This window comes from Panicum virgatum, chromosome 4N, assembly GCF_016808335.1.
Source record: "Panicum virgatum strain AP13 chromosome 4N, P.virgatum_v5, whole genome shotgun sequence".
NCBI lineage: Eukaryota > Viridiplantae > Streptophyta > Magnoliopsida > Poales > Poaceae > Panicum > Panicum virgatum.
In genome coordinates this window covers 1,212,435-1,225,946 of record NC_053148.1, presented here as the reverse complement: position 1 = coordinate 1,225,946, position 13,512 = coordinate 1,212,435, and the positions used below count along the sequence as shown (strand labels likewise).

Genomic DNA, 13,512 nt, shown 5'->3' with positions numbered 1-13,512 from the left:
CATAATATGTGAATTTTCCTTGTTGAAACCAATCTCTTAAGTGAACCGAGCTGACGAGGCCATCACTACAACATCGTTGCTTTTATTTTCTTCTTCATTTTGCTACCCGGTTCATCCACTGTGTTCTTTCTTTTTTTATCAGCCATTTTGTTGATCTCACGTAATTTTTGTTACAGGAGCTAAGACCATGGGGAGCATCACACCCATGGATACCACCACAATGTCCATGCTCTTGGCGATGGCCGGACCCCAGGGCTGGGCTGAGCTCCCAACTGGAATTCTGCACGCCATCATTCACCTGCTGAGCAGCACCCGAGACGTTCTCGCCTTCATCGCCACCTGCCCCACCTGGCGTGCGGCCTTCATGGAAGCCAAACCCACCTTCTGCAAGCTCCTCCCACCTCTCATGATCCGAAGCTGCGCCCAGTTAAGCAACGATGCCCACCACTCCGGTGTTCATCACACGTGGCAGCTCATGGACCCGGCCAATCCAAGCCTCCGGTTCTACCGCCCAGTCCCGGCGACCATTCCACCCGGCATGGAGTTCGTAGGGTGCTCCTACGGCCATGCCATCTTCGCCGACCTGTCGGTCTCGGAGACGGGAGGCAACATCACCATGATCGACGTGTTCACCGGCGTCCAAGTCTCCCCTCCACCATGCCCGGTGTTAGCAAAGGCGGCCGCCCGCGTGGTCCACTTCATCGATCTCCTCTGCTGCACACTCACAGCTCCAGTATCATCGCCCAAGGCATGCCTCCTCGTCAGCACCAACGACATTGTTGGCCGGCTGCTTGTTTGGCGAGTCGGGAGCGATGACTGGCAGCACGCGAGAACGGCTCATGCCGGGATGGGACCCATCGACCAGATCGTGGTGTTCGGGGACAAGATCATCGCCTTGGACATCGACCTGAGCCTCTTCACCGTGCACCTGGGCGACGATGAGCTTGGCAGGAGCATCCGACCCCTGCTCATCGTGGAGGAGGACGATGACGGCATGGTCAACAGGGAGGCGCTTCTGAACGCGCGGCTGGTGGTGGTGTGTGGAGACAAGCTCGCCTTGGTTGCCTCGCCGAGTCCTGATGACTGGGATACCCTTGTTTTCTTCCACCTCGACGGCCTCGGCTCGCCGACGGAACCGCCAAGGTGGTCGCCGGTGCCGGAGCTGGAGGGCGCGCTCTTCATCAGCGGCGGCCATGGAGTGCAGACGGTCTTCGAGGGTTGGTATGGAAGGTGGGTGCTCTCCAGAGCCCGCCCGGAGAGGTGGGGAGGGAGGACAGGCCATGTCGCCTTCGCCGGCCATGCCAACGTTGTGTACCCGTTCCCCACCGGGAGGTTGCTGCCCAGCTGGGTGTCGCCCAGCGTGCTCTCCCCGGATGGTTAGCCTGCCACCGCCGTGCATTTCGGTTTGTTTGCGATTGCTATTTGTTGGCTCGGCTCCTCAGGAGCCTGCCCTGAAGTTGGTGCTTGGTTAAAGACTTGTCATCTTTGCTACTGCTATTGCTCAATTCCGTGTTTCCTTTTCGATAACAAACACAACGCAAAATGCTGCTGCTGTTTTGGACACTTGATCTATCTGTGAACCAACCCTCTTTTTCCCCTTGAGGAGTTGATGCTTTGTTTCCTTCTTTACTTTTTCTTTCCCTTTCGATACGGGATGCTTCATTTTCTTGACGTCCGGGTCTCAGCTCACAACAGGGAATAAGTAGTCAGGTGTCTCAGTCAGGTGCAGTGTCTTGAGTCTTGACAGGTGACACAGGCTACTGAAATGTGATGCAGATTACTGAAATTGGAGCTCTAAACTGGTACTCCCTCTATTCACTTTTGATAGCTATATTTCAAAAACTTAAATGTTCAAAAATGATAGCTATATTTACTATTAGCATGGGTATTGGCAATAAATAGCACTAGTTACAAGGAGTTCCTAGTTAAAACATTGGATGACCAACAAAAAAGTCTGTGGCATTTATTAGATTGATAAGCACACTTGTGGTACCCTTGGTCATTGTGTCATATGAAAATATATCTATCAAAACTGAATGGAGAGAGTAGTAACTTGTGGAACTTCCAGAAAGAGACAAGGGATTTTTTTCATCAGGAAGGAAGCTTGCGGTTCAGCGACGCCTCCACGGCTCCATCAGGTAGGCAGCACGTTCTTGTGACAGTCTTACCACAAGGACCGAGCTATTAGCAGGATCATAGAATCTCAGGTATTGACCCATCATTTGCCCACGAATATCTAGATGCACAAGATATATTAGTTCAAAGGAAAAAATTACTGCCTTCCTGTTTAACAACTAGCATTTCCTAGTATTTCGACATGTTATTGCATTTCTTGAAGACCATGAAGGAAAGCAAACATGCTCTCAAAACCCAAAACAGAATGGCTTCAGTCCAAACAGCAGTGTAATAATGGCAGACGGGCACAGTGCATTGCCTCATTCAGGGCTAGACAAGGGCTCTCCTTGTCAATGGAAGTAACCGAGGACCTGACCCCCCACGTTCTGCTTGATTGCTTCCTCATGATCCAAAACACCGTTCGGTGTAGTGATCACAACATAGCCCCACTGCGAAGCAAATCACACCAAATAAACAGGAAAGGGCGTTAGTGACCATAAAGGGATGCTACTGCTGCTAATGGTGGGGAGAATCAGAATGGAACACCCCAAAACAACACAAATGCACTGCCTGATATAATGGTCATCAGAGTATGTGTTTTTGCCAATTTCCGAGTAAAAACTGAAACTTAGATTCTACAGTGGTACTTTTTGTAGGAAGTTAATACAATAACAGATAAGGAACAAACAGGACATGCAAATGTCAATAGATATAAAAATACCTGTCTTGTTGGGAGCATCCGAACTCTGTATTGTTCTATCTCCTTGGCTCTGATGTCTTGCCTGTAAGTAAGAGCTTTGCAATCTTTGATACGTCCATGAAGCTCCACATTAATTTTCCCAACTCTATGCGGATCAATGACCTCGAAGTTTTTGATATACCCTGTTAAACATCAAACAAATCGCGAGAAGAAATTTTCAGAACAACAAAGAGTACAGTAGAAGGAATCCTGCCAAGATGCAAAATCTCAGAAAATCAGTTTGACAATCCGCATGGATATGCGATTAAAACAAAAAGGGGAAAACCACGCCACTATTCCATGCCACCTTGAGTTCAATGGAGCTCTGTTATCCATAAAAACTAAGTTGAAGAGTGCCTGGAGTCGAAAACTCTTAACTGGTGGAAATTCCTCAAACTGACAGTAATCTAAGAGAAAAGTGGGTGGATGCATGCTACTATACTTCACAGCTCACATGTTCTCAACTCTTTCAAGTGCTAACCAATGAAGGAAGACAAAACACTTGCTCTCGAAAGCTAAAGAGAGCTTGGTGGAGTACAACGGTAATAGACTTGTTAAAATCTGGTGAATTTGAATGTGCGCTCTTGTCTTAATCCCCCTAAAGACATTTGCCTTAACTCAGACATAGGATACGCACTAAAACTTTGGAACTGAGGATAGGTGTCACCGCATTTATCAATGTGCAATGAGTCGATAGCAAGGTAGCAAGGGTATGGTACCGAAGAAGCCAATTTCGATGTCGACATGGCCGATTTGCCCTGTGCCCCTGTCAGCCCAACCCCTCTAGCAGCAGCACGGCACTCGCAAAACGCCCAATACATGCACTCACTTCTAGAAATGGGATCGATTACTCGGGTAACGACTCGAATTAGCATACGATCCCTAGGTTTTGCTCGAATGATGAAACCCTGGTGTGCTAATTGGGCAGACCCACTGGATGATGGGATGAGGCTGCATGCTACCTACTAGTAGAAATGAAGGTGCAGGTAACTACAGTAGCGAGGAGCGGAGCACTCTCCATACCTCGGTGCTTCATGATGTTGAGGAAGGAGACCATGACGCCGGAGATGGGCTGGAGGAGCGCCGTGGCATTCCCCCGGCGGTCCGCGTTGACCATCTTGCGCAGTGCGTCGTTCAGGATCCGCCGCCCCATCGCGATCACTTGGCCGCGGCCGGTGGATCTGCTCGCCTCGCCTCTCCGTCCGCCGCCGCCGCGCTTAGCCGCTTACTCTTTCTCCCCCGGGTAGCCGGCGGCGCTCGCGAGAGGGAGGCTGAGGCGAGGCGAGGGCACGCGCTCGGAGTGGGCCTAGGTCTAGGCTGGCGCTCCGTTTCGGCCCATATAGCCCAAATTAACTGTAGATTTAACTGGGCCGGTCCAGTTAAACGGGAGCTTTAACTGGGCTATTGGGTACGGTGAGGCCCAGTTCCAGCGCGCGCGCGAGGGCTCCCGCCACCTCCATCCGCGGCGGCTTCCCGCGCACGAACCCCATTTGCACTCGCATCCTTTTACCGCCATTTTCTTGGCGCCAAAATCCCCTTGCATTTCCCGCCACGCGCCCCCTCCTCCTATAAACTCCCCCCCAATTCCTTTCTCTTCTCCACACCGCGACACGCTTGCAGAGATCTAGTGAGAGGGACAGATCTACAGGGAGAGGGAGGAAGAGAGGTCTAGGGAGAGAAGAGAGATCACCATGGTTGTGGCGCTGGGACCCGGCCGGTTCTACGGCAGCAGCCTCCCGCGGCCGCGTTTCTTCCCCGGCGACCGCGTCGACCCGCTGCCGTCTGTCACCGAGCCGCTACTCGCCTGGGCGCAGGAGGCGCACTGGTCCATGGGCGGCCTCGGCGTCAAGCGCCTCCGCCTCCAGGGCCGCATCGAGGGGTCCATCGACAAGCTCCGCCGCCGCGCGCGCCGCGACGCCAGGGCCAAGGCCCGGGCCGCCGGCCACAAGCCCGCGTCGCTCGCCGCGCTCGGCTCCGACGACGAAGCCAGCGACGGTGACTCCGACGAGGAGGAGGCCGCGGCACAGGAGCGGATCCTGAAGCGGGAGGTCGTCGACGACGACGAGGACTCCGACGGGTCCGACCAGTCGGAGGAGGAGGAGGACGATGAGCCCCTCGCGACCATCGCCACCGCGGCCAAGAGGAAGCGCGCGAGGAAGCTCAGCGACGAGTTCGACCGCATCGCCGCGCAGCAGGAGCTGGAGAAGAAGCAGAAGGCGGCGGCCGCGGCCCCGGCGAAGACGTCCCCGAGGAGGCAGTCTTCAGCACCAGCGGCAAAGGCGCCGGCGCGGGCGTCGCCAAAGAGGAAGGCTTCCGCACCAGCTGCCGGGGCGCCGGCGAGGGCGTCGCCAAAGAGGAAGGCTGCCGCGGCGGCCGCGCCGGTGACTGGGGCAAGGAGGACCTCGCCGAGGAACAAGCACTGAGCGGTGGCCGCCGTATGTGTCCTGATCTGTTAGGTTTTCTCTAGGCTATTATGTGGGGTGGTAGTCTTGGAAATGTAATGAATTACTGTATGACCTGTGCTGGATGTTGGAATGATGATGAAATGGAATGGATGATGATTACCCCTGGATTAACTAGCTATCTTTATTTCTGAACATGTTGCAGTTTTTTGGCCTTGCTTAAATGTGGTGTCTTAGATCTCTTTTTTGTATCACTAGCTGAGCCTATCACATTCTTGAGAAATACTGAAATTGTTTACCATCGTTTAATTTGCCGAAGATATGATGAATTGTGGTGCTTTTGATTGTGAAAGTTGTTCCTGCTAGCTGATGTCTGAACGAAGTTGCATTTCTTGGTTTTCTGTGGTGCTGTAATCTGTATCGTCAAATGAATGCGTACTCTGTGAAATCTAAGTAAAACGCGGCTCCTAATCATTCGGCTAATTGGAGAAATCATATGGGTATGCTTCTGTCTGAAATAACGCTGTCCTGTTGTCATTCATTTTGCTATTTAATTTAATGCTCTACTTAGTTTCATCTTAGTGTACATGCCATAGGAAGCAAAATGTAATCCCTGACCCCTTTGGTTGGTGGTACATGTTAAACTTGAGATAGCATGGAAAAGAATAGTACATTCAGGGCAGTGCTGTAATCCTCGCTGCCCTTCTGGATTTTGTGTATATATGTTTCTAGGACTTTTCAAGTCTAATTCTATTAGCTCAGAGAAACAGGTCGAAAAGATATTAGGTGATCATGTGTTGGAGTCAGATACAACTCTTTCGATCTCTTCTAGTAGCCGCTCCTTCTCTTCAGTCAACTCCTCATTTTGCTTCTGAAGCTCCTCGATCTGTTTGGTCTGTTCTGAATCTTTCCTGTGATTGGTTAAAATACTTGAGTAAATAGCTTTATAAGAATGGCTTATGATTACTGGACAAGAATTTGCCTTGGAATAGAAACATGTGTCCTTGGAACAGTGTACTCACCTGTTCATGAAAGATAGGTTAAGCTTCAGTGATCGGACCTCCTTCTCAAGGGTTTCGCAACGCTTAAGTACAGCTTGCATGTCAGATGGTATTACTGGTGTGGAACTTCTTTCCTTTGCTTCTGCCATTCTGAACCATAAAAATGCAATCTAACATCATATACTGTACGCGAATTAGAACTTATTGTTCAAGACCATATTTTTAAGAGGGAGAACCATCACATACTTGCGTGAGCGCTCAACCCTGCGCTTCTTTGTAGGATCTCCATTATCAGCTGCATAAGCTAATTAATTAGGTCGTTTGGTGATCAAGAATACAGTACACAAGTCAAACCATATGCTATATCTTTTTAGGAGGGTGTTCTCATTTGGCACGAGCATATCATAATTTCATGTATTTCATGTTTCCCAATGTATAAACACTGGTGAGTGATTATTTTGAGAGGTCACCATATGCCACATGTTTGGTGCCTACATAAAAGAGCTGTCTGCTGCATATACCTGCTTGCTCTGATGAAATGGATCCCATTCGAGTTAATGCCGTTTTCTGCCAATGTGTAAAATGATCATTTGAAATATTATACTGGATGAAACTTTGGATGTTCCAAAAGTAATAATCGAGCCTACCTTTCTGTCATCTTTCACATTATCCTTTAGGATCCTCTCCCTGTATTCTGTGCATTCAAACAAAATAAAATCTATGTTATTCTCCCATGGATAACAATGATAAAGTGGATGAATCAAACATTCACACATCCATGTTGTAGTGACTAATAGGTATTGGCATAAGGGCATGTTTTGCTATAACTCAGGGATAACTATATAGATAAAACTATACCTTTGCCTTTTGATCTGCAGTCAGTTGCTCCATTTGCAGCATTTTTTCTAGTGCTCTCACAAACAGACATTGCTTGCCCCATAGGAGGTAGCTCATCACACACTTCAAATCCAGCTGAATGAGCAGTCATAGCAGTAGATGATCCGCTGTGCGAGGCCTCTCGAGATGCTGCGCCGAACCAAACCTGATTTGCAGGGGCAGCAAAGTTACCATTATTTGGTTCCATGGGCCTATCAACTTTTGGAAGCATCGGGGAATCCTGAACATGGGATGTTGTCACTAGGGGAAAGATATCTGTTCCTCCAAGAATGTTTTGTTGAAACTGCTGAGTGTCATAGAATCCAAAAGAATTGCCTACTGTGGTGTCTTTGTTAGCATGGCTACCGAGCTTCTTGCGCTCGAGCGTGTCCTTGAGCATACTCACAACTGAGGTAACTGTATCTTGTGACACCATATTTGGATTATCCAGTGGGGATGTTGATGAACTTGAAGGAGATACAAATTTTGGAGTCTGAACAGGAGATACAAATTTTGGAGTCTGAACAGGTGTGTTGCTCATCAGAGTACTGTTTGTTGTGTTTGTAAAATCTTGTTTGAATTGGTTAGCTGGTTCAATGCATCCTGTAGTTATTGGTGCCACATGAGTCTGCATTGCAGCATATCTTCTCCTGCAAAAATAACCAAATTTTGGAGAAATTCGAGGCAAGAACCATAGATTTCATCTTGGAAGGTAATAGCACATTTAGAATCTGAAACTCCTGCCTTAGTTCTGAGGAACGGCTTCTAGTCATTGGTTGAGTGCTGTGGAACCAGGCCTACACATGAACAAATTAAGAAAAAGGAGAAAAAAACATCATTTACTTGCTTCATAAATTAGTATAGGCAGTAGTAACTGGATGTTGATTTTTTTCCATGAACACAACTGGATAGTGAATTTAGCTAACCTTTGCTAGAAGTAGGTCACTAGCCTGCATTCCTTTCTCCGCAGCATTCCTATTGTATGGCAAATGACAAGATTAATATTACTTGGACTACATAAATCTTACACTAGAAGAAACTGGTGTGTAAGGTACGGTACTTGAGTAATTGCTGGTTATTATTATTTGGATATTCAACAGAAGGAATTGCTGAATTCTGTGGAACCAAGTTGTCAGTGAGAAAATTTTGTTGAGCAATGTCATGCTGTTGATTCGGAAGGCCTGCAGCTTCTGATGACAACCTGCATAGTTTTGCATGCCATCCTGTGAGTTATTTGTTGCAATTATTAACTATACAATATGCACTCATAACAATAGCTCAAGTTTATGTAAATTTCTGTGTTTGACTTCGTTCAGCTGTGTAAAAAGTTCAGCACCATTTCCTCGCGGGGAGGGGGGGGGATGTTTATCACCATTTACATGCTCAATAAAATAACGATGCAGTGCAGAAATATGCGGTTACAAATTGGAGTTACTATTTCATGACTTCCGACTTTAAATTGGACAGTATGATCTATTTGGTATCTTGAAGCATATCACGTTCAGATGATTTTCCTGAGATTACTTTCAAGTTAATCATGATGTTTTATTTTAAGGTGTTGACTCCATCCAAATACACAGTTATTTTCATCACTGCATACTTACAAGATCTAGCCAGTTAGCTAATTCTGCATCATTTAGCAGTATCTTACCTAGATGGCTGTCGAGGACGATTGTTTGCTGAACCAAATCCTGGGATCTGCAAATAAACAGCCAATAATTTTAGGTGATAATTTCGACTTTCGAGTAAGAGGTTAGCCAGCATAGTAAGTAGTTTTAGTAACTCATGCTCATATTAGCTTACTGATATATCTGTTATGTACTTTCTAAATGATAGAAGAAGTGAGTGAACCCCAGCAAAACAAAATCTATCTTCTGAAACATGAATTGTTTCACCTTTCATGCACAGAGAGAAAAAGAAATCACAGGTAAACTCAGAATCCTTGCCTCTCCATTCATAAGCCAGCTGTTGAACAACTCCTCGCTGTCTTCTCTGAAACTTTGCGACATATTCCTGAACCCCAACATCTCCATACTTGGTGCAGCTGCCACACCCATAGAGTTCTCCATCACTGCCTTGAGGAAGATCTCCTCACTGGTGTTCCTGAACAAGTCAGACAAGCCCCTGCCCTCCATCTCCATGAACTCCCTCTCAGTTCAACCTCCCTTGTCCCCTCTTATGATGAAATGAAACACTAGACCAGATTGATAATAGGAGTAACGCGAAAAGCTGTCTTTAGTAGTATTGCAGTAGTAGGGTCACTATGGGAGAACACTTGAAATTCAAGGAACAGAAGTAATGAAACAAATGAGATAATATAAAATAGAATCCCACCTAAAGCACTCATAAAACTAATAAAATGGAACTTGGCAGAAGAGTGCAAGCACAGAAGACATGTAATAGTTGAGTGTTGCACTAGCTGGGACTAAACAAATCTGGTGGCAGGTATCTTTCTCTTCAGTAGTAGCAAAGATTCCATTCTCCTAATTTTGTCTCATCAGTGGAAAAAATGGCCTATGAATAATTTGGCCGCTTTCGCACCAATGAACGAACACATAAATACAGTTCATATACCAGGTATGAAGAGCAGTGGCAAAGCTACGTTGATGTACCCTGGTGCGGTGGTGCCATGGCACCATGGTAAAATTTTTTTTACCACTAACTAGACCCAAATACACCATGCATTATGTATTTCTACTAAGAATTATATTTCTTTTAAGAGGTGCACCAGGGTTAGTTTACAGCTACCTTCGCCTGTGATGAAGAGAAGAGCGGTGCATTGCTTGGATTACACATCTTGATATGATGACACTCTACATGGTCTGGAAAAATGCAACACAAGATCAGACAATACTTTTGGCAGCTGCTCCAGATTTCGCTTGTGATATTCTATATTTACTCAATTACTCTAAAATATCAAAGGCATTTGGATCATTGTAGGTCTGGAGAGTTCTAATCCATGGATTAATTTGTAGCAACCTGGTCTAAGGTGGTGACATCATCACTGAGATGCATGTTAACATAATATAATGCAGCAATTGGAGGAAGTGGATGGCCAGTCTAAGTGCTCACAGGCCTACAAGGCATGACAGCGACATATTTGAATCATAATACTGACGCAAGACTCAAAAGCGCCGGTTTGGAGCCTCCCTGACATGAACTTCCCACCAAATCATCATCATTTGTTCTATTACTGGTCAGGTAAACTGATTCCTCTCGTCAAGTTTAATTGCCAATATGTCAACGGCAAAAAAGCCTTGCTTTGGAAGCATCTGGTGATGCTGACCACGCTCCAGCCAGTCCAACTGAAACGCGCAACTGTAAATCTCCAGATGTGATTTTTTAAAAGAAAAGAATTAAAATTTTCACCTTCTGTTTCAGATGCTTGAGTGAAAAAAAAAATCATTTTACTGCTATCAGATAACAGCATGCTGTTAGGTAACAGCAGAACCTAATACTTTCAGCATTTCTTGAACCGACTGCAGGAGTATGATCTGTTCACATGAATGCGCATATGATTTTTCACTGACAGCGACCCTACTCTTCCTATTCATTTTCCATTTAGAGGAACAAAGACTCCGTGAGGTCTGACCAGGACAATGAACCAAGATCTCTCTTGACTGTCCAAGAGTCGACATCCTTTATCATTTCATTTCTCTAACAGAAAACAATTCCCGGATTAGGTGGCCCGTCAGCATCAGCTACGATCATAGAGCAAGTATTGTACACAAGGATATAAAAAAACAAGCACGTATTCTATACGAGCTGTACCTTGCAATCTTGCAGGCTGCGCTCGTAGCCCATAGCTGTTGTCCATTGCTGCAAGCCGCACCTGGCGGCACCGGCCCGGCGACGGATTCTGCCGCCGGCACACGACGCGCATCCCCGACGGCGACGGCATCCATCGTCTGACCTCAGAGATCGCGCTTCTTTTAAATCCCCTACTGATGTCGCCGGAGTGCCAAACTGCAAGCTTATTCAATTTCAGAGCTTTGACAGTGTCGAAGGTGTCGATGGGAGGAGCAGAGCAGGTTCAGTTCAGGGTGATCGTCAGCACCCGTGCCTGCCTGCATAATTCCGGACAAATACAAAGATATTATATTTAGCATAGCGGCTCGTGATTGGGTCTAGAGATGAATATTCTATGGAGCGATCCGGAGATGCTGATTAAAATTTGCGCAAGTGATTAAAATCCAGCCTTCACATATGCCAGGCGTCAGAGACAGTTCAGACCTTGGTGATGAATGGTCCAGAGTGGCTACTTTGGTGATGAATGGTCACGACTTGGCAGCCCGGCCTTGAAGAGGCCCAATAAGGGTGGGTGCCTCGAGGTGATGATGGTTCACGGAAGCATCGCCTGAAGGGACCGGCCCATCAGCGGCGGCCCACGAGCGAGGAGCCGAGGAAGCTTCGTCTTCCTCGCGCCGCTGCCCACTTCTGCCTCGGAGGCTCGGAGCAGCTCCCGCCGCCGCCCCTGCTCGGCACTCGCCCCCGCGGCGCCAGCCACCTCTACCTCCGAGGGCTCCCGCCGCCGCCTCTGCTTGGCGCGGGTCTTCTTGTGTCTCACCCTCGCGCCGTCGTCCTCCTCCGCCCCGGCCGGCGGATCTCGCCGCCGCGCCGCCCACCCACCATCCACCGCCGGCGCATCCCCGTCCTCCCCCTAACCATGGATTCGCGTTTCGTAACGCGGGCGCTATACTCCCTGTTCTTCTTCCCCGAGCTCCCTCCCTTCTCTGTTCTTCCATCTCGGCACCTCCATCCTCCGGCGCAGCGGTGGCCACCAGAGGCGGCAACGGCCACTGCGGCCCGCACCCTCGGCCACGCGGCCAGGGCGCGCGGGCGCGGCCACGCCGCGCGCAGGGGCGCGCACAGGAGGTCCTCCATGATGGTGCACGAGGGGGCCCTGCTCCTGGGGTGCCCTCCCTTCGTCCTCCTCCTTCCTGGTGCAGGGGCGCCAAACGGGGGGCAGTCACCGGCGCGCGGCGCGCAGCCACGGCGCCAAGGGGTCGTCGGCTTCCTGGCCTCGCGCGAGGGTGAAGGCCCGTCGGCCGCGGGCGCCTCGTCGCCGGGGAACTCGCCGAGCTCGCCCGCGCAACCCTGGCACCTCCACAGCCGGTACAGCCCGCCCGCGCCGTCGTTGGGAAAGAAGGCGACGTAGGCGAGGAACGCCAGCGTGGCCGCGATGAGCATGGACAGCGACGCCGCCACGCACCGCCGGCGCTGGTCGCCGCCGCCCTCCACGGCCTTCCATTTGTGCAGCATCCGCAACGGCCCACGATCGCCGCCTTCCACGCGCTACCGCAACGATCCCGCGGGGATCTCGCGACGCGCAACGGAGTGGCCGGCTGCAGGGCCCCCTGGCGGCGGCGGCTGCAGAGCAGGAAGGGGGCCGGGAGGGGGCGACGCGGCGCGCCCTGGCGGCGGCAGCAGCAGATCGGGAGGGGGCCGGGAGGTGGTGACGCGCGGCGGCGCGCCCTAGCAGCAGATCGGGAGGAGGGCAGCAGCGTACTACCGGCGGCGTCGCACTGCCGGCGGCGGCGCGCCCTGGCAGCAGATCGGGAGGAGGGCGGCAGCGCACTGCCGCCGGCGGCGCTCGTACGAGCGGCTGGGTGGGAGGGGCGGACAGGAGAGAAACCATGGGGCGTAATGGTCATTTGTATGGATGGGTCCCACCTGTAAAGGTTCTAACTCTGTTAAATTTTAACGGAATATGAATGTAATGTCACACGTATCAAAAAAAATTCACGTGATGGCACAGACAACCCACTCAATTTTTCAATGGCATACACGGCGCGACAAACTTATGCATGTCAAAGATTCTTGTTTCGTCTGTTAAAGTGAACCAATGCAAACTAGGTGCATACTCTTTATCTTAAGATGCCATTCAGTATTTGACTATTTGGCTGCATGTACGTATGGTTCTGTAATTTCATCTTGCTTTTACTGAATTGCTCTAGTAGAATCTTGCATCTCGAATCTCTGGTTGCTGCCGGGCTGCTCGAGTGCAGTTGTAGCAGTGCAATGCGGAGCTGTGCTGCTCGAGGGCTGGAACTTGAATCCAGAATTCGAATTTGAAATGTTGGATATTTACATTTTAGCCGATGTTTGATGCAAATTCAGTGAAATACTTGTTCAACGTAAGAATCTAAAAAATTTAGAAACCTAAAAAGATTTAGTGAGTCTAGTAATCGTCATGGCGTAGAGGATATGAGACATAGTGGCAGTGGTAAGTTGGTTCTTTACCTGTATACCCTTTACCCTTATGTAATAAGTTGGTCGTTATCTTCGTACCAGTAAAAAGTTTAGTTGCACTTCTATATCCTCATGTGAACTTTTATTTACCTCTGTGCCCATTCAGACTAACAGTGTCAAACGGAGT

General features: G+C 49.1%; 3 protein-coding genes across 10 annotated transcripts; 1 reads left to right on the top strand and 2 right to left on the bottom strand.

Annotated features, from left to right (window-relative positions):
• Positions 1–2,193: 2,193 nt before the first annotated feature.
• LOC120670885 (40S ribosomal protein S15a-5-like) lies at positions 2,194–4,145 on the bottom strand. The gene is made up of 3 exons (XM_039951064.1): positions 3,878–4,145; positions 2,837–2,997; positions 2,194–2,564 (listed from the first exon to the last, which is right to left on the bottom strand). Exons 1-3 carry the CDS (start codon positions 4,005–4,007, stop codon positions 2,466–2,468), a joined length of 390 nt encoding a protein of 129 aa, XP_039806998.1. The 5' UTR covers positions 4,008–4,145; the 3' UTR covers positions 2,194–2,465.
• A 297-nt stretch (positions 4,146–4,442) lies between these two features.
• LOC120669948 (60S ribosomal protein L22-like) lies at positions 4,443–5,437 on the top strand. The gene has a single exon (XM_039949876.1). It carries the CDS (start codon positions 4,546–4,548, stop codon positions 5,275–5,277), a length of 732 nt encoding a protein of 243 aa, XP_039805810.1. The 5' UTR covers positions 4,443–4,545; the 3' UTR covers positions 5,278–5,437.
• A 386-nt stretch (positions 5,438–5,823) lies between these two features.
• Positions 5,824–11,513, bottom strand: LOC120669947 (protein CYCLOPS-like). 8 transcript variants are annotated; one of them, XR_005672902.1, is made up of 13 exons: positions 11,367–11,513; positions 10,905–11,200; positions 9,882–9,955; positions 8,785–8,831; positions 8,194–8,334; positions 8,060–8,108; positions 7,878–7,930; positions 7,116–7,783; positions 6,905–6,951; positions 6,779–6,787; positions 6,504–6,561; positions 6,279–6,407; positions 5,853–6,167 (listed from the first exon to the last, which is right to left on the bottom strand). XR_005672902.1 is itself a non-coding variant. In XM_039949872.1 (13 exons), exons 3-13 carry the CDS (start codon positions 9,272–9,274, stop codon positions 6,047–6,049), a joined length of 1,554 nt encoding a protein of 517 aa, XP_039805806.1. In that variant the 5' UTR covers positions 9,275–9,955; positions 10,905–11,200; positions 11,367–11,513; the 3' UTR covers positions 5,853–6,046. The 8 variants fall into 8 exon arrangements, 6 of the variants coding, with proteins under 6 accessions (XP_039805807.1, XP_039805806.1, XP_039805808.1 ...); XR_005672903.1 differs by having other exon boundaries at positions 6,504–6,552; XM_039949872.1 differs by having other exon boundaries at positions 6,779–6,824; positions 9,080–9,955.
• Positions 11,514–13,512: the final 1,999 nt, after the last annotated feature.